The following is a 20,668-nucleotide window of genomic DNA, read 5'->3' on the forward strand; positions in this document are numbered from 1 at the left end:
TAAAAACTACTACTAGGCCCTGTGTCTTTCAGAGTGCAAAAGAAAGTAAAATGTTCCTAAACTAGTTAAATTAAATCATCTATCTCTAAATAACAGAGCTCTGAGACCTATACAGTCCTTAAAAACAGTTTAATTATAACACATAATGGTTTCATTAAATAAAATGCAAAATAAAAAAAAGCTGCAGGTATATTACTACTCTCAAGTTATTCTTCTGGTGTTATTAGAATAGAATAGAACATAATAGAACAGAATAGAATAGAATAGAATAGAATACTCCTTTAGTGTCACTGTACATTTAGTGCATGAATGGGTGCAGGAGGAAGAAATATAAATAGTAAAGACATCAGGAATAAACAGCAAACAGAAGAAATAGTCAAGAGGAATATATACAGAACGGCACACATTAAAAATAAAGTGCTTTGAAGTAGTGCAAAAGACTTGATCTGCATGTGAGTGTCCTGAATGATGAGGGTCACTCAGACCATGGATCAGATTAGTGAGGTGGTGGGCAGGGGTGGGGGGTAGTGTTTGTTAACAGTCTGAATGGCCCAGAGGAAGAAGTTGTTAGTGAGTCTGGAGGTTTGGGGCCTGCCTGACCGACCAGAAGGCAGCGGGTCAAACGGGTGGTGGGCAGGCTCACCTATGATAGCCCTGGTTTACCTGAGACAGGAGGATCTGGCGAATGCCTCCAGGTGTGGCAGAGGGCAGCCAGTGATATTTTTGGTGAATGACCCTCTGTGCAGCCTTCCTGTTCTCAGTCGTGGCCCCTGAGCACCAAACACCCGGCAGAAGGAGAGCATGCTCTCCACTGAGGAGTGGTAAAGGCCAGCAGCAGCTTCTGGTCCAGGTTATTCTTCCTCAGGACACGGAGGAAGTGCAGCTGCTGCTGGGCCTTCTTTACCACGCCGATGGTGTTGTGGGTCCAAGAGTGGAGTGGACCTGTCTCTGCTTCCTAAAGTCCATTATGAGTTCTTTGGTTTTAAGGACATTCAGCTTCAGGTTATTTTCTGAGCACTAGCTGGACAAGATTTTAAAACATAAAAATACGTTTTATAAGAAGTAACAGGCTTAGATTGTCTAAATAATTGTAATTTCTTTTTATAATTTCTGTTTTCAACTCCTTTTTCACAACAAATAATCTCACCACAGATTAATGCCTTGCAGGAAAAAGACTGTTGTTCTAATACATGAGAATTTCAGCGTTTTCACACAGCAATGGAAGCACAAGCTAAATAACTGAGGTCCTAAAATTGGTCCTTCAAGCACTCTAACTGTACAGACGTGTTCATTTGGACACATTGAATGCGATCAGCTAATTAAGATCTAATCCAATTACTGAACTGATTTACAGAGTCAACTACTTTACACAAGACCAAAACTACTGCACCCACTATCCCTCCTTTATCAAAGTTGGGAACAACTACATTTTTAAGGACAAAGAGAAATACGCCCTCTAAATAGCTTCATTTATAATTTGAGTGACAACTGCCAAAAGAGGATCTTTTGTCTTTAAGTTCTTCAGTAATGTAATCATTTTTTTCTGTTACCAACTTATCCACCAGTTTAGATTACATTTTTTTAATTGCAGGTACATCATCTTTAATATGTATATGATGCTGTACCTTGCACTGAAGTTTGAAGTTATTCTGACATATGGAACAGCAATAAAAGCAGCATTTCAAAAAAACTAGCTGAGCAGGTTTGATCTGGCCGGTCTCCGACTCTTCAGTAATATGAGGTGTGGTTATTGAAGCATGACACTGAAGCTGCTTCTAGTTACATAAACTTTCAGCCACACCTCAGAGTTTAGTCTACGCATTAACAGCTGCTTGGAATTAGCAGCTTAAGTATTTTCCTCAGGGTAGACTCGAGGTGGTTGAGTCTTCACTGAAGAATGCCACACTACTAAGCTGTAGTGCCTTTTCACTGTGCAATACTTTGTTAATATCCAACAGTGCAATAGACTTCAATACGTGAAATGTGCAATTCCCTTGTATTCTTATTCCTATTTATTCTATTTATCCCTTTTGTATACTCTGTATTTATATATGTGTATATATGGTATATTTCTGCTCACATTCTGTAACTTCTATCGGTGCTGTGCTATTGGAAACCGAATTTCCCGAGGAACCCACCCGAGGGATTAATAAAGTTTTATCTAATCTAATCTAATCTAATCTAACAGCCATCAAACAGGAGACAACACGTCACCGGCAGCTACGTCACAGTAAAACCTGTCCTGTGTCTCCTTTAATTCTATGATGATGACATGTTTCTACAATGTGATGAGTCATGATAGAGGAGTGATCTGTCAGCAATCCAAAGTTATCTACCAAAGATCACAACACACACATATGTGTAATATGTTCTTAAAAAAAACAACCGAAGCATCTACAACACAAATAAAAACACTCTGATATAACAAACTGTATTAATATAGCGTGTTAATCATTTTATTTATTTTTCTATTTTTGAAATGAACTCGTGCTTACATGACTTTTCTTTTTATGTCAGGAGGTCATGTTGAGGCTTGTTTTTTTCTGTGTGACATTGAAACACACCTCACAAACTAGAGCAGCCTTTATTAAATCCATATATAAAGACTGAATGGAGGCTGGAGTGGATACTAATCATCATTGTGCTTTTACTTAACGAGTCACCTGAACATAAAACGTGTTCATTAAACAATAATAAATATTTATGTACTTTATGTAAGCTAGAAGAAAGAAGGGTGGAACTTCAATACTGTCCTGGATGCATGCCGACTATAGTTTATGGCCAAAGACTGTGTGTATTTAATGCCAGTTTAGGTTCATTCTTGAATAAATTATTGTGCTTTTAAATTTTCAACAGCATCTTCCTGGAAGGTTTAAACTCACTCAGATCTTTTATGTGAATTGCTTGTTTAAAATTGTACAGTTGCAGTACTTTAATATTCATGTTTTCCTGTTAATTTAGTGCATGTCACACTGTTTTATCATGCTGTGTTGATTACTTCAGATTTGTACCATTTTGTTTTTGCATTTATGATTTTCATATTTTTCTGCGTGAGGGCTCTGAGACACTAGAAGATGCATCTGAAAGGGCTTTCAGTTTTTAAAGAAACAATTTGAATTTAAGAGACTGATCAAGAAGAGTTGAAGTCCTGCAGAATCCTCCTGACAGGAAACAGCATATTAATAAAAAATATTTTCATTATGGAAAGCAGGACTGAAAGGCTCAATTGCAGTGCAGCTACTGCATCATACCCTCATTGGTCTCACGGGGTTCATGCTTGGATGGATCAGGGCAGTTTTGTCAGCAAAAATGGTGTAAACCATGAGCTCTGTTAGCTCTCCCTAACAAGTCCCTTCACACTTCTCCAGGATTCTGCAACCTGGATCATAACTTGCACACCCTGCTGAGAGCACATCAGCCCAGTTCAAGTCAAAAGTCAAAACCAATCTGTTTAAACTGGTTTACTCTCTTTGACATTGTTGTCTAATGCTGTTTTTTTATCCTTTTACTGTTTATATTTTATGCTCTGTATGGTGACTTTGGGTTTTTGAAAGGCGCCAACAAATAAATGGTATTATTAGTTTTATTATTAGAAATTTTCTCCCACAGTTTGTGTTTACTTGGATTGTCTTACCAATACTCAAGCTCAGTGGTGAAATTGAATTTATCATAAGAGAATAAATTAATATCAATCGTCCCATCATAGATGTTTGGACGAGTCAAAGACAAACATTATTTACAGGAGGAAATTTTTCATATAACACACACACACACACACACACACACACACACACACACACACACACACACACACACACACACACACACACACACACACACACACACACAATAAAAAAGAATTCAAACATGCTTATTTAAATATTTCAAATATTCACATGTGTATATACTTCAGTTGTTATGAGAACCTTTAAAAGAAGAGAACTAAAGAGAGAATGTCAACAATATCAGCTGAGAACATGTGACATCAGAACCAAGACTAATGAAAGAAAACTGATGTTGTTGAACATAGCAGACGAGGTTGTTGGAGCAGTTGTGGTTGTTGTCGGGGCAGTTGTGGTTGTTGTTGCAGCAGCTGTTGTTGTTGTTGGGGCAGTTGTGGTTGTTGTTGTTGGGGCAGTTGTGGTTGTTGTTGTTGGGGCAGTTGTGGTTGTTGTTGCAGCAGCTGTTGTTGTTGTTGGAGCAGTTGTGGTTGTTGTCGGGGCAGTTGTGGTTGTTGTTGCAGCAGCTGTTGTTGTTGTTGGGGCAGTTGTGGTTGTTGTTGTTGGGGCAGTTGTGGTTGTTGTTGTTGGGGCAGTTGTGGTTGTTGTTGCAGCAGCTATTGTTGTTGTTGGAGCAGGTGTGGTTGTTGTTGTTGGGGCAGTTGTGGTTGTTGGGGCAGTTGTGGTTGTTGTTGCAGCAGCTGTTGTTGTTGTTGGGGCAGTTGTGGTTGTTGTTGCTGCAGCTGTTGTTGTTGTTGGAGCAGTTGTGGTTTTTGGGGCAGTTGTGGTTGTTGTTGCAGCAGCTGTTGTTGATGTTGGGGCAGTTGTGGTTGTTGTTGCTGCAGCTGTTGTTGTTGTTGGGGCAGTTGCGGTTGTTGTAGTTGGAGCAGGTGTGGTTGTTGTTGCCGCAGCTGTTGTTGTTGTTGGGGCAGTTGTGGTTGTTGTTGGGGCAGCTGTGGTTGTTGTTGGAGCAGCTGTTGTTGTTGTTGGGGCAGTTGTGGTTGTTGTTGTTGGAGCCGTTGTGGTTGTTGGGGCAGTTGTGGTTGTTGTTGGAGCAGCTGTGGTTGTTGTTGCAGCAGCAGCTGTTGTTGTTGTTGGGGCAGTTGTGGTTGTTGTTGTTGGGGCAGTTGTGGTTGTTGTTGCAGCAGCTGTTGTTGTTGTTGGGGCAGTTGTGGTTGTTGTTGTTGGAGCAGGTGTGGTTGTTGTTGTTGGGGCAGTTGTGGTTGTTGTTGGAGCAGCTGTTGGTGTTGTTGGGGCAGTTGTGGTTGTTGGGGCAGTTGTGGTTGTTGTTGCAGCAGCTATTGTTGTTGTTGGAGCAGGTGTGGTTGTTGTTGTTGGGGCAGTTGTGGTTGTTGGGGCAGTTGTGGTTGTTGTTGCAGCAGCTGTTGTTGTTGTTGGGGCAGTTGTGGTTGTTGTTGCTGCAGCTGTTGTTGTTGTTGGAGCAGTTGTGGTTTTTGGGGCAGTTGTGGTTGTTGTTGCAGCAGCTGTTGTTGTTGTTGGGGCAGTTGTGGTTGTTGTTGCTGCAGCTGTTGTTGTTGTTGGGGCAGTTGCGGTTGTTGTAGTTGGAGCAGGTGTGGTTGTTGTTGGAGCAGCTGTTGTTGTTGTTGGGGCAGTTGTGGTTGTTGTTGTTGGAGCCGTTGTGGTTGTTGGGGCAGTTGTGGTTGTTGTTGGAGCAGCTGTGGTTGTTGTTGCAGCAGCAGCTGTTGTTGTTGTTGGGGCAGTTGTGGTTGTTGTTGCAGCAGCTGTTGTTGTTGTTGGGGCAGTTGTGGTTGTTGTTGGAGCAGCTGTGGTTGTTGTTGCAGCAGCAGCTGTTGTTGTTGTTGGGGCAGTTGTGGTTGTTGTTGTTGGAGCCGTTGTGGTTGTTGGGGCAGTTGTGGTTGTTGTTGGGGCAGTTGTGGTTGTTGTCTGTGCGTTGCAGCAGGCTGTGTAGAAATCTTTTGTCAGTTTCATATTTGTTCACCCTTTTTACAAATATAAAACTGTTTGAAGAAAGAAAGCTTCCCTTACCCACAACAAGAAGAACAATGACACAAATCTTTGCGATCATGGTGATGTTGTTTTTCTGCTCTTCTCTCTGAAAATTTTGTTGATTGCAGTTATTATTAGTTAGAGAAAGCATCATTCGTACAGTCACTTTCAGCTTTCTAAATTTATGTTGAAAAGAAGTTTGAGATATAAAACCCATAAAGATCAACCCATAAAAATCTTCCTACTCAATTAAATAAATTAAATTATGCATTATTTCTTTAGTACTGTTGTTGTGCTTTAAAATTAAAGTGTGAACTGGAGGACAATATGCTTCTCCTACATTATGTCTTTGAAGGTTCTCAGTCATCTAGGTCATCATAGTCTAAGGAGCTTGGAAAGAAATCGTCTGGACTTCTTTAAGTTTCATTAAGATGTTTCATCTGAGAGACTTCTTTAAGTTTTGAAACCAAAGGATGGAGAGTCCCAGATTCTAAGCCCTATGGGAGCTTCACCAGGAGGGTCATGGACCCCCCTATTGATCATCACTTCTCGGATGAGAGGTGAAACGAGGTGAAACGTCTTCAAGGAAACTGAAAGAAGTCCAGACACCTGCCTTTTTTTTCTCTTTTTCAGTTTTTGTACCTGGTTATGTCTTGATTATTATTCCACATTTCTCAATGAGGTGTTTGTTCAGATGAAGTTTGAAACAAACACAACAACAAAAAATTGGGCCCTGACTATGATGACCTTATTGTTACTGACTGTAAATCAGAGCATAAGTCACCATTTCATGTTCATAGCTCTGTTCATTTCCAATATTAAAATATATCACTCACACATAATATGTACACACACACACACACACACACACACACACACACACACACACACACACACACACACACACACACACATATATATAAGTGTCATATATTATGCATTATAGTTAATAGCAAAAAAACAGAAGCATTAAAAAAAACTTTAGAAGTATAAGAAAAAACACCCCAAGCAAACAAATTGCTGCCTAAATTACACCATATGTTGCCAAAAGATCATATCTAGAAATAAATATATCAATTCATCTTAAAAATCACATGTAGATGTCAGATATATATTTAATATTAGGATTACTTACATAGTATTTCTTTGCTTGTATGTCGTCCACTGCAGTGAAAGAAAGTGATGTTCTCTGACTTCATCTCCTCTTTTTATAAGCAGCAAACATGAACCTGAGGACAAATATGTGCAGGTGGAGTAATGGTAGTTATCGTCATGGTTTAAGGTGTGTGCACTAACCTTTTATTTACCTGCATCTCTCTCCTATGTCTACACACAGATATTTGTGACATGTTTTGACGTGAGCTTCTACATTTTCTCTGTGTGACTAAGTTTATTCTTGTGCTGGACGTGATTATATCTTCATGGCTACATTAGGACTCTATGTGGTCCATAAAAGATGACCGTTTTGCGACAATAAAATCTGACAGAATAAAACAAATATTCAGTGATTAGTTTTGGATTAAATAAAGCTCACAACTGGCTGACTAGATTTAGACCGAGAATCAACATTTACAGGTTGGTGGTGCTTGGTGGGCAGTCAGCGTCCACATCAAAATAACTCTGATTTCTCTCTTTTTTGTCTTTTCTTTTACACACATTCTAAATATTACTGGTTCATTTACTTGAAATGAAGAAGTTTTCATCAATGTAAATAAGAAGTCAGTTTTAAAGGGGTTCTTGAGAGTTGGGAGTTTGCTTTTTATTTGCTTTCATTGTCTTCTAGGTTATTGCAACACTTAATGCAGGAAGTCATTCCTCAGTTATCAGAGATACAAGGTGAGACCTGACTAAAAGACACTTACACACTTGTGCTGTAATAAAGAAGAACTGAAAATACCGACTGAGCCTCTCAGTTAATCAGACAAATACATACCATACTCATGCATGAGTAAAAATGGAGGTTTAATGCATTTCAGCATTACCTGAGTTGGTTCATCTTTTGCACCTTCAAATCTTCAAATATACACAAGTAAGAGAAAGTGAGGGTAAAGGACTCTTACAATCTACGGTCTTTAAAGGTGTAAACTTTTATTTCTCCAAGCTCAATTCTCAGGCGTTTAAGCAGCTGGAAAAGAAATAGTTAAATCCTTTATTTAAATGGGACTCACTGAGATTGAGATCTGGTTTTCAAGAGACACCTGTTTACAGAACTTATTTGCCACATAACAGCCACATAATAAAAGGAAACATTATACGTCATACACACAAATTTAGAAAAAGATGTACAAGGGTAGTTGCAGGTAGACAAATATGGGGCCTTCACACTTCAGTGGGCTGGCAGTCAGCTATCCTTTAAGTCCAGGAGCTTCTTCTTTTTTTCATTTTAATTATAATGTTGCACAATTTCTTTATCACTTCTTGTACCCACTAAATAGTGTTTGATAACACACACACACACTGAACATTTTTCATGTGAATCTGATGATAATGAGCTAATACTGACAAACAGATGTCCAGAGACACTCTCACTTATCAAGCATGTAAATTGGACGATGTGAATTTTCTATATATTGTATGTCAGTTTTGCTTCATGTGGTAAAAAATAGAAGGCCCTTTTCAAAAAGATTAAAAGTTTTCCAATCTATAATCAACAAGGTCTGTAGATTAAACTGAAGGATCACATTGATACAATCAAATCTCTAGGAAGAGTTCATTAGTACAAAAATGCTACCATGGCTGGCTTCTTGTTGACTTTAGGGCATGGCTCCAAGAGGATTTAGGTGAAACTTATTGCTGGGGCTAATAAAGTGCAACCCAAGACTCATACATGCAATTAATCTTTGACATCTTAAAAGATGAGAGTATGACAGTAGCATCTTGTAAGAGGAATTTGCTGATAAAACTTTTGGACACATCAGTACAGGACTCCACCCGGTACAAGAGTGTTTTTATTCATGATGTCGATGCTTCAGTACATACGTGTGTTGTGATGTTTGTGAGTCAGGATAAGATTTGTTGTGATGTAGTTGCCTAAGGTGCATCCTCAATACTTAGTAGTGACGTGTGGTCTCTTGTTTGATGGATATGTGGCATTCCTCAGGGAAGACTCCACCACCTTGAGAATGTGGAAAATGCTTTAAGTTGTTTGTGTACCCTAGTGCACAAACAACATGTTCTAGTTCTGTTAACAGACAGGAGACTAAATAATGAGGTGTGGTTGAAGGTTTAGGTAACTAGAAACAACTTCAGTTTCATGCTTCCAAAACCACACCTCAGATGACTGTGTGAGCGTCACTAGAAAAACAGGAGTAGTCACAGTATACTTTTCTAACCTGCTGACATACTGCTGTTCATCCCTATGTCTCTAAAGAACTAAGGAAATGAGCTACAGGCACTCCATACAGTGGAAAGACTCCAAACTAATTTAATGATCAAATTCCAACTTGTAGTTGGTGTTTCACGCTAAAAAATGCATATATTTATATTAAATTACAGCTGGATTTCAACCTTGATGCTCCACAGTGATGTGTGGAACAGGGTGGAGGCCATCCAGTGTGACAGTTGTAGGCTGAAGCCAAAGGAACAGCTACAACAAGACATTTGCTGTTATATCAGGGAATCAAGTACTTCTGATTTGAGGCTCTCTTTTTCACAGGAGCTACAGTATCCAGATTCATACGCAGTGAAGCAGGAACATTATTAACAAGATAACTAACTTCTGTGGGAGCAGCTTTCAGGTAGCTTTTCTGCTCTGTGTTGGTACAGGGCATTGAAAACAGTGGGTGAATTATATCCTTAAGCTTAGTTACAGCACTCTCAGACAGACATCTACTGTGATGAAGTCTATTCCCCACTGCTGTGTAATCCATTCACTCAAAAGAGGGTTCTCAGGAAATACTATTAAATCTTCAGTTTCTCGTTCAGTTTTTCATCTTGTAACAAAATGCTGTTGCCATGACCGTCGCACTCGCTTACGTCATTGTCATGAGACACTCTCGTAAATGAAATCACGGTTTAGTAACGCAGTAATCTAATTGCCTTTTTTGCAATAGTAATCCCTTACTTTACTCGTTACTTGAAAAGTAATCAGATTACCTTTTTCTGCTGCCCATCTCTGGTCACAGTACATGTTGGCATTCATGGTTCCCTCAATTAACTGTAGCTCTCCAGTGCCAGCAGCAGTCATGCAGCCCCAAACAATGACATCCCACCACCATGCTTGAAAGACACACTTGTCTTTGTGCTCCTCACCTGGTTGCCGCCACACATTCTTGACACCATCTGAACCAAAAAAGTTTATCTTGGTCTCGACAGACCACAGGTAATCCTTGTCCTTATTCTGCTTGTCTTCAGTAAACTGTTTGTGGGCTTTCTTGTGTGTTATCTTTAGAAGAGGCTTCCTTCTGGGACGACAGCCATGTGATGCAGTGTGTGGCGTATGGTCTGAGCACTGACAGGCTGACCCTCCATGCCTTCAACCTCTGCAGCAATGCTGGCAGCAATCATACATCTATTTTCAAAAGACAACCTCTGGATATGACACTGAGCACACGGACTCAACTTCTCTGGTCAACCACAGTGAGGTTTGTTCTGAGTGGAACCTCTCCTATTAAATTGCTGTATGGTCTTGGCCACCGTGCTGCAGCTCAGTTTCAGGGTGTTGGGTATATTCTTATAGCATTGGCCATCTTTATGCAGAATAACAATTCTCTTTTTTCAGATCCTCAGAGAATTTTCAGAGAATTCTTTGCCATGATGTGCCATGTTAGACTTCAAGTGGGCAGTATGAGAGACTGTGAGAGCAATAAAACCAAATTCAACACACCTGGTGTCCCTTCCTGGTGTCACGTGACACAGGAAGGGACAATGGGCACAATTTGGACATTTTCACTTAAGGGTGTACTCACTTTTGTTGCAAGTAGTTTAGGCAATAATGGCTGTGTGTTGGGTTATTTAAAGGGGACAGCACATTTACAATGTTAATCAAGCTGTAAACTGACTACTTTACATTGTATCAAAGTGTCATATCATCAATGTTGTCCCATAAAATTATGTAAAAAGATATTTACAAAAACTGTGAGGGGTGAACTCAATTTTGTGAGATACTGTATATATGAACATGGATGTTTTCTGATTATGAATCAAGTAGATGAATAATCAAAGAATAATTTTAAAATATGGTTCGACTAAAAAGAGAGAAATCAGAGTTATTTTGATGTGGACGCTGACTGCCCACCAAGCACCACCAACCTGTAAATGTTGATTCTCGGTCTAAATCTAGTCAGCCAGTTGTGAGCTTTATTTAATCCAAAACTAATCACCGAATATTTGTTTTATTCTGTCAGATTTTATTGTTGCAAAATGGTCACATTTTATGGACCACATAGAGTCCTAATGTAGCCATAAAGATACAATCACATCCAGCACAAGAATAAACTTAGTCACACAGAGAAAATGTAGAAGCTCACGTCAAAACATGTCACAAATATGTGTGTGTGTGTGTGTGTGTGTGTGTGTGTGTGTGTGTGTGTGTGTATGTGTGTGTGTGTATGTGTGTGTAACTGCCAAAATTAAAGTGATGACTGCTTCAGGAGGACAATAGGAGAGAGATGCAGGTAAATAAAAGGTTAGTGCACACACCTTAAACCATGACGATAACTACCATTACTCCACCTGCACATATTTGTCCTCAGGTTCATGTTGGCTGCTTATAAAAAGAGGAGATGAAGTCAGAGAACATCACCTTCTTTCACTGCAGTGGACGACTTACAAGCAAAGAAATACTATGTAAGTAATCCTAATATTAAATATATATCTGACATCTACATGTGATTTTTAAGATGAATTGATATATTTATTTCTGGATATGATCTTTTGGCAACATATGGTGAAATTTAGGCAGCAATTTGTTTGATTGGGGTGTTTTTTCTTATACTTCTAAAGTTTTCTTTTGCTATTACCTATGATAAATAATATATGACAAATTCACAATACATATATATATATATATATATATATATATATATATATATATATATATATATATATATATATATATATAGGGTGAGTGATATATGTCAATATTGGAGTTGATTAACACTATAAACATGAAGTGGTGACTTATGCTCTGATTTACAGTCAGTAACAATAAGGTCATCACAGTCAGAGCCTTTCCTTCATGATTTCTTAATTTCTTTTTGTTGATTGGTACAAGCACCTCGTTGAGAGATGTGGACTATTAATCAAAACATAACCAAAGAACTGTAGAAGAAGCATATTGTCCTTCAGTCCACACTTTAAATTTAAAGCACAACAACAGTACTATAGAAAAAAATGTATATTTTCATTTATGTAATTGAATAGGAACTTTTTTATATTATGGGTTTTAGATCTCAAACGTCTTTTCAAGATAACTTTAGAAAGCTTAATTAAGGCAATTGTAGGAATAATGCTTTCCAAGGTTTGGAGGCCCATCTCCCCCCACCACTTCCCCTGCCGGTGGCGGACGCCCTCAGACATCGGTGCGTTGGTGGTTCTCTGTCTCCGGGGGTGGGCGCCCAGGTACCCACCGGCTCACTCCTTGGCGGCTGCTTATTGGGGCCTGGAGCCTGGGGCTCGCTCGGGCCACCTTGGGGATGGGGTGCCCTCGGCCTCACGGCCCGGGGCTCGGCCACTCAGGCACAGCTGGCTGCCGGCGGAGCTCACGGGCACGTCACTGCAACCCCCCCTGGCTTCTGCTCCGCGGCTGCTGAGTGACCCCTCATCTGGGACTCTCCTCAGCTCTTTCTGGGATAGTGGCGCGGCTGCCCCTCTGTTGGTCTTCCTTGGTCTCTTGTGTTCTGGGGGCCTCTGGATGTCTGGAGTCTTGATCTCCTCCATACCTGCTTCATGCCCTGGAGGTCGGGGCAGTGGCCCCCCACACCCTCTAGCAGATCATTACATGAAGGAACCTTTTAAAAACAAGCGCGTTCATGCTCACAGGTGTACACACGGGTGATCACACACACAAATTACACCCTTTTTGGCTCCTACCTCAAAGCACACTGTGCGCTGTCGATCTCACGTGCTGCACAATAATGTTTAATATTTAGTATTTACTGTCATATTCTCATATATCATTGTGATCTTGTTTATTACTCTCGTTTTCTTCTGCTTGCTTTCTTTTTTCTTTCTCAACAGGTGATCCAGGTGATCGATATATGTATTTTTTGTCTGCTTATTCTGTTGGTTTTTGTTTTTTGCCCTTTTTCCCCGTCCCTCTTCTCAGGTTTTTTTCTTTCCCTCTTTCTTTCTCCACATTCTCTCCTCCAGTCAAGTCTGTCCCGTATTCAGCAAGTGAAAATAAAATAAACAATAAAAAGTTGAATCAAATGGACCATTACGGCAAGGCTGGGATGGTCCATTTGGTAAAGTAAATCCGTTGGGCATCTTTCTTCGCCTTTAGACAATAATTCTGATGGCAAAAGAACCAAACGGGACAGGCAAAAAAAAAAAAAAAAAAAAAAAAAGGAATAATGCTTTCTTTTAATAATAATAACCAAAATGAATTTTTATTTTCAGAGACAAGAGCAGAAAATCAGCATCACCATGATCGCAAAGATGTTTGTCATCGTTCTTCTTGTTGTTGGTAGGAAAAAATAAATTTCTCGAGGAATTTCATATTCATAAAGATGTGGTTAATGTGATGAAATATGAAAATGATGTAAAATTTTCTACACAGCCTGCTGCAATGCACAGACAACAACCACAACTGCTCCAACAACAACCACAACTGTTCCAACAACAACCACAACTGCAGCAACAACAACCACAGCTGTTCCAACAACAACCACAGCTGTTCCAACAACAACCACAACTGTTCCAACAACAACCACAACTGCAGCAACGACAACCACAACTGTTCCAACAACAACCACAGCTGCTCCAACAACAACCACAAATGCAGCGACAACAACCACAGCTGTTGTAACAACAATCACAACTGTTCCAACAACAACTATAGCTGTTCCAACAACAATCACAACTGTTCCAACAACAACTACAGCTGTTCCAACAACAACCACAACTGTTCCAACAACAAATACAGCTGTTCCAACAACAACCACAACTGCAGCGACAACAACCACAACTGTTCCAACAACAACCACAGCTGCTCCAACAACAATCACAAGTGCAGCGACAACAACCACAGCTGTTCCAACAACAACCACAACTGTTCCAACAACAACTACAACTGCTCCAACAACAACCACAACTGCAGCGACAACAACCACAACTGTTCCAACAACAACCACAGCTGCTCCAACAACAATCACAAGTGCAGCGACAACAACCACAGCTGTTCCAACAACAACCACAACTGTTCCAACAACAACTACAGCTGCTCCAACAACAACCACAACTGCAGTGACAACAACCACAACAGTTCCAACAACAACCACAACTGTTCCAACAACAACTACAGCTGTTCCAACAACAACCACAACTGCAGCGACAACAACCACAACTACTCCAACAACAACCATAACTGCAGCGACAACAACCACAACTACTCCAACAACAACCACAACTGCAGCGACAACAACAACGTCTGCAGCGACAACAACCACAACTGTTCCAAGAACAACCACCACTGTTCCAACAACAACCACAACTGTTCCAACAACAACTACAACTGTTCCAACAACAACCACAACTGTTCCATTAACAACCACAACTGTTCCAACAACAACTACAACTGTTCCAACAACAACCACCACTGTTCCAACAACAACCACAACCGCAGCAACAACAACCACAACTTTTCCAACAACAACCACAACTGTTCCAACAACAACCACAACTGTTCCATTAACAACCACAACTGTTCCAACAACAACCACAACTGCAGCGACACCAACCACAACTGTTCCAACAACAACCACAACTGTTCCAGCAACAACCACAACTGTTCCATTAACAACCACAACTGCAGCGACAACAACCACAACTGTTCCAACAACAACCACAACTGTTCCAGCAACAACCACAACTGTTCCATTAACAACCACAACTGTTCCAACAACAACCACAACTGTTCCATTAACAACCACAACTGTTCCAACAACAACTACAACTGTTCCAACAACAACCACAACTGTTCCATTAACAACCACAACTGTTCCAACAACAACCACAACTGCAGCGACACCAACCACAACTGTTCCAACAACAACCACAACTGTTCCAGCAACAACCACAACTGTTCCATTAACAACCACAACTGCAGCGACAACAACCACAACTGTTCCAACAACAACCACAACTGTTCCAGCAACAACCACAACTGTTCCATTAACAACCACAACTGCAGCGACAACAACCACAACTGTTCCAACAACAACCACAACTGTTCCAACAATAACCACAACTGTTCCATTAACAACCACAACTGTTCCAACAACAACCACAACTGCAGCGACAACAACCACAACTGTTCCAACAACAACCACAACTGTTCCATTAACAACCACAACTGTTCCAACAACAACCACAACTGTTCCATTAACAACCACAACTGTTCCAACAACAACCACAACTACAGCAACAACCACCTCCTCTGCTATTCTCAACAACATCAGCTTACTTACAGTACTTCTGGCTCTGTCGTCACATGTAATCAGATCATTTTTTTAACATTTCTTAAGTTCACATCCTCCAAATGAAGCAACAAACTGAAGTACCTGTGAAGATTTGAAATGTTTAAGTAACCAAATATTTAATCATATATTTTTTCTTATTTATTATGGTTTTATTTATTTATATCTATCCGAGAAAAGTTGTTAAATGTTTTCCTGATGTTTGTGTGTCATGCAAACATGTGTGATCAGAGGACTGATATCAAAAATATTGTGATGTCTACAATCTGAACACTGAGCTTATCATAAATAAAGTCTTTTTACACTGATTGATAAGTGTCTCCTGACCTTTCAAAGATGAGAATAATTTCTCATAACAATCATTTCTCTACAGTAGTCAGTGTTAATACTGAGTAATATTCAGCTTTATTTATATTGCTGCAAATCACAATAGTTCTCTCATCATGTTTCCTGTTTTAAATTAAAGACCCTGCAGTATTTGGAAGACAAAACAAGTAAACACAAACTGTGGGAGAAAATTGAGTGACATGCTGCAGTGGTATATAAACACACAGAGAAAAAAAAGAGTAGATAAGGATAAAAATGAGTGATTCTGATAATCCAGACTATATGATTGTGGTTTTATGGGGTCTGATATCTCCTTGTAATGTAAACAAACAACTCAAATATCAAATTTGATTATTAAACTTGACAATGGTAATCTAACACAACTAACATTTGACACTCACATACAGCTGCTTTTTATAACCACAGAGGTGCAGAAGAATGTGATGCAAGCAGAAACTTTGTGTTGAGCCCTTCTGAACACATAAGACTTTCTTCTCAGTATCTTGTGTTTGTTTCACTCACTCACACACACACACACACACACACACACACACACACACACACACACACACACACACACACACACACACACACACACACACACAAACAATTTGTCTCTTTCATTCTTTGTGTGTCAAAAGTTTTAAAACACTGTCCCTCAGCCCAAAACAGTGTTTCACACATTACATTACACACTGAGAATAAGGGCTCAGTGGAAGGCGTCTCACTCCCACCGCGTCACATATGGACATTTGATCGAGACCTGTTGTCATCACACTTTAATGCAACAGGTAACTGACACAACTTTTCCCCTTAAATAAACGAGACCTCAAAGAAGACCAATATGAATCTTGCTGCAGGTACGAGAATTCTAATTAGAGGACTGAACCTGTTCACAGTCACAGCGGTAAAATGTAGCAGGTCACTTCTGAAAAATGTCACAGAGCATGTGTGAAACAGCACTGCAACAGTCAGTGTTGTTGGCTGTTTCAGGAGGACAAAAGCAGAGAGACACTTGCATTCAAGCTGTTTCTACACACACCTTTAACCAGGACGATACCTGCCATTACTCCACCTGCACATATTTATCTGGATGCTGATGTTATCACATGTCGCTGGCTCATAAACCATCAGTTTCTCTCTGCAGCTGAAACTACCAGTCAGCCATGACACTTTTACCACACAACCTTGAAGTGAAATCTGCATTCAGGTAGCCTAATGTAGGCAGACTGGAAAGAACAAGAAAGCATTACTCTGATTTAAAACTTCAGCACCACGTAGTCTGTGAGTGGTGGAGCCAGAACTCTGTCAGATGGACTCAAAACTCCACAACACATTTCATGTTCAAATGTTGAACCCATTGTAAACTGGACCTTGGTAACATTCAGCTTATCATTTTACACCAGGCGTCCCCAATCCCAGTCCACGAGGGCCGGTGTCCCTGCAGGTTTTAGATGTGTCCTTGATCCATCACAGCTGATTCAAATGGATAAATGACCTGCTCAACATGTCCTGAAGTTCTCCAGAGGCCTAGTAACGAACTAATCATGTGATTCAGGTGTGTTGACCCAGGGTGAGATCTAAAACCTGCAGGGACACCGGCCCTCGTGGACTGGGATTGGGGACCCCTGTTTTACACTAATAATTAATTGTCCAAAACTCCAGATAGGTGACAGTTTAAGATTTTGTTACAATTGTGCCTGTGCTTTGAGCCAACACCTGTTTAGCCATACTGCCATACCACAATCATTTTATTCAGCAGCGAGCAGTGTCTATCAGCCATGTATCCATTTCATTTATCATTCCACTTTCATTAGCTCATCATTTCTGTCGGCAGCAAATGATTTTAAACATTTATTCCATTTTTGACCGTTTTTGAGTGGTATGTATTTGAATTTTACACTACTGCAAAAGAAGGCATGTAGAAAACTTTAATGTTTAACTTTCATCATCGATTGAGCCAATATGACAAATTGTACGAGAAAAGCAAAAATACAGTCAAATCCAAATATAGCAAACTGCTGGAGTTTCCAAATGGTCCTCTAATTATAATTCAGAAAATAACTTTGCTAAATTTCACTCGTGTTTCTTCCCATCAACATGAATCCTGACCTGTAATTTCAGACCGATATATTTGGTGATAGCAATGTGAAAAAAAATCAAACCGTCTTGTAAATCTAACATGTGAGCACACACACACCAATAAAAGCTTCACAATGCAAAACACAATTGTGTCAGTTTATAAATATGTTTATAGTAATATTTCAAAATATTGCAAAAATGATTTTATTTTAACTATTTATTTTTTGTTTGAAGAATTTTACAGTGGTACGCCAGAATTTCTTTTCTTGTTTCTGACTGACTTTCTTCACCAGTTTGATAGGTAAGGTTCAGTCAACATAAGTCACTTTTACAGGAAATGTTTTGCAGGAAGTCTTTGCTAAATATTGCACAGAGGTGATTCATGTGTGCAGCAGCTGCTGGCGTCAGTGATCAGAACCTGGAACTTTTTTTAATCTTCGGGTAAATACCAACAAGCTGACTGACAGCACAGTCTATTACAGTCCACTGCATGTCTGATGATGCATTTAAACAGCAACACACCCAATGCACAGAAATGTTCTTCACTTTTGGGTGGTGACTCTTCATTCACTGGGCTCTTTTGTTCTGACTTTATTATTTTCTGTTTATAGCTCCAAGCACTTAAAGTTGTTTATCACGGTGCTTTCCATGTTGAAAACATCTATTATTAATATGCTGTTTACTGTCAGGAGGATGCTGCAGGGCTTTAGCTTTTCTTGGTCATTCTCTTAAATTCTTTCTTTCAAAACTAAAACCCATTTAAGATGCATCTTCTAGTTTTGCAGAGCCCTCTTACAAACAAATATGAAAACCATGAATGCAAAAACAGTAATGTCACAAATCTGAACTAATCCACACAACATGATAAAAGTGAACAGTGTGACAAGCACCAAACGATCAGGAAAACATCATTTGAATGTAAAATTGAATCAGTGAAGTAAAGGAATATTAAAGTACTGCAATCACACCACTTTTTAAAAAGCAATTTACATAACATATCTGACTGAGTTTAAACCTTCCAGGAGGATGCTGTTTGAAATTTAAAAGCACATGACCATCATTAATTGATTGATTTGAATCTAAAGTTTCATTAAATAAACACAATCTTTCAAATCAAAACACTTTTATTGTCACATCACATGTGCAGGTACACTGGTACAGTACATGTGAGTGAAAGTCTTGTGTGCAAGCTCCACAAGCAACATAGGTGTGTAAAAATACAATAACATAAGAACAAGCAAAATATAAGAATGGGTAAATCTGAGAGTTATATGCATAAATATATGAACAATATACGAGTGTATGCGCATTACTGAATGTGTATACTAAATATGTATATCTACGTGTGTGTATACACACACACACACACACACATATTTTAAAAATTAAATAGAATCAACAGGTTGGCAGTTGGAAATGTGCAAAACAAGTGGCATTTATATACAGTCTGGAGTGCATAATGTTGAAGTTCTGGTAAGTGAAGGTGAGGTGTCTGTGAAGGGTTAGGGTTAGAGCAGTATTGAAGTTCCACCCTTCTTTCTTCTAGCTTACAAAAAGCTACATAATTATTTAATATCATCTAATAAACATGTTTTTTGTTCAGGTGACTGACGGTTTGTTAAGTAAAAGCACAATGATGATTAGTGTCACGGCGAATGGGATGAGCCGTGTGCAGAAAAAACAAACAAAAACAAAACAATAAACAAGGAGCATGGGTCCAGATCAGTCCATAAACACAAAAACAGTTCAACACAAAACTAGATCAATCATGAGTCCACAAATCAAAAGTTCAGGGACTACCCTCAGGAAATAGGGGTGCTTACTAGCGCTCTCTTTCTAAATCCTACCACAGGGAGAGTGGAGCACTCCCTGGCTACCTGTTGGACTTCCCAAGACTACACACAGATCCCAGGCTGGCATAAGTTTGAGATAAGCCACTGCAAACATCCACCCAAACTGTATCAACTGCACCCCATCCTCCCTCACCCCCTTGTGGCCCAACGGGCACTCAGGAGCCCCAGAGACACAGACCGGACATCTCGATGTGGGTCAAGACGTGTTATTGTTTGTGTTGTAGATGCCTCAGTTGAACATCTAGAGACTTTTCCAGTTCATATTGTACATACGTGTGTGTTGTGATATTAGTTTTGTTGTGTTGTTGCCTAACAGAATCTCTATTTTCCTACATCATGTTTTATCACAATATAGAAATGCATCATCACAGAACTGAAGGTCACACAGGACAGGTTTTCTTGTGACGTGTTGTCTCCTGTTTGACGGATATGTGGCATTCCTCAGTGAAGACTCAACCACCTCAAGTACATGCTGGAAAATGCTTTAAGCTGTTTTTGGACCTCAGTACAGAAACAATGAATGTTAATTCTCAACATCTGTTAACGCACAGGAGACTAAACTATGAGGTGTGGCTGCAAGTTTATGCAACTAGAAGCAGCTTCAATAACCACACCTCATATGACTGAATGAGCGTCAGAGAAAGGCCGGGATCAAACCTGCTCAGCTATATTTTATAAACTGCTGTGTGTGCTGCTGTTCATATGCATATCTCCAAAGAACTAAAAGAAAATCCATGTGTTGGAATAACTTCAGAATAAATTAATGAACAAATCTGCATCAATTAATTTCCAGAGTTGCACCAGATCAACAAGATTCATAAAATAAGTTCAACAAAACAGAAATATGTTGTATATATATATAAATTCCTGAACTGTGTTACAGTATAAGACACTTACCGGGCATCTGTGGTACTATTATTTTAACTGCATTGATAATTTGTTGTTTATTGTAAACTGTACTTTTTTTTACTCTTTATCATGCTGATGTTACAGAAAAAAAATCCCTCGTGGGATCAATGAAGGATGTATATATCTAAAGTCTTTACAAATAAAGTATTTACATAAAATGACTCATTCACAC

General features: G+C 39.5%; 1 protein-coding gene across 1 annotated transcript in view; it reads left to right on the forward strand.

Moving 5' to 3' along the window:
• Positions 1-546: 546 nt before the first annotated feature.
• Positions 547-20,668, forward strand: part of LOC134624120 (GATA zinc finger domain-containing protein 14-like) — a 33,411-nt gene continuing 13,289 nt past the window's right edge. The window contains exon 1 of the mRNA XM_063469092.2: positions 547-695. Coding sequence (XP_063325162.2) covers positions 547-695 — 149 coding nt within the window. The remainder of the gene's footprint in view (positions 696-20,668) is intronic.

This window comes from Pelmatolapia mariae, linkage group LG3_W, assembly GCF_036321145.2.
Source record: "Pelmatolapia mariae isolate MD_Pm_ZW linkage group LG3_W, Pm_UMD_F_2, whole genome shotgun sequence".
Taxonomy (NCBI): Eukaryota; Metazoa; Chordata; class Actinopteri; order Cichliformes; family Cichlidae; genus Pelmatolapia; species Pelmatolapia mariae.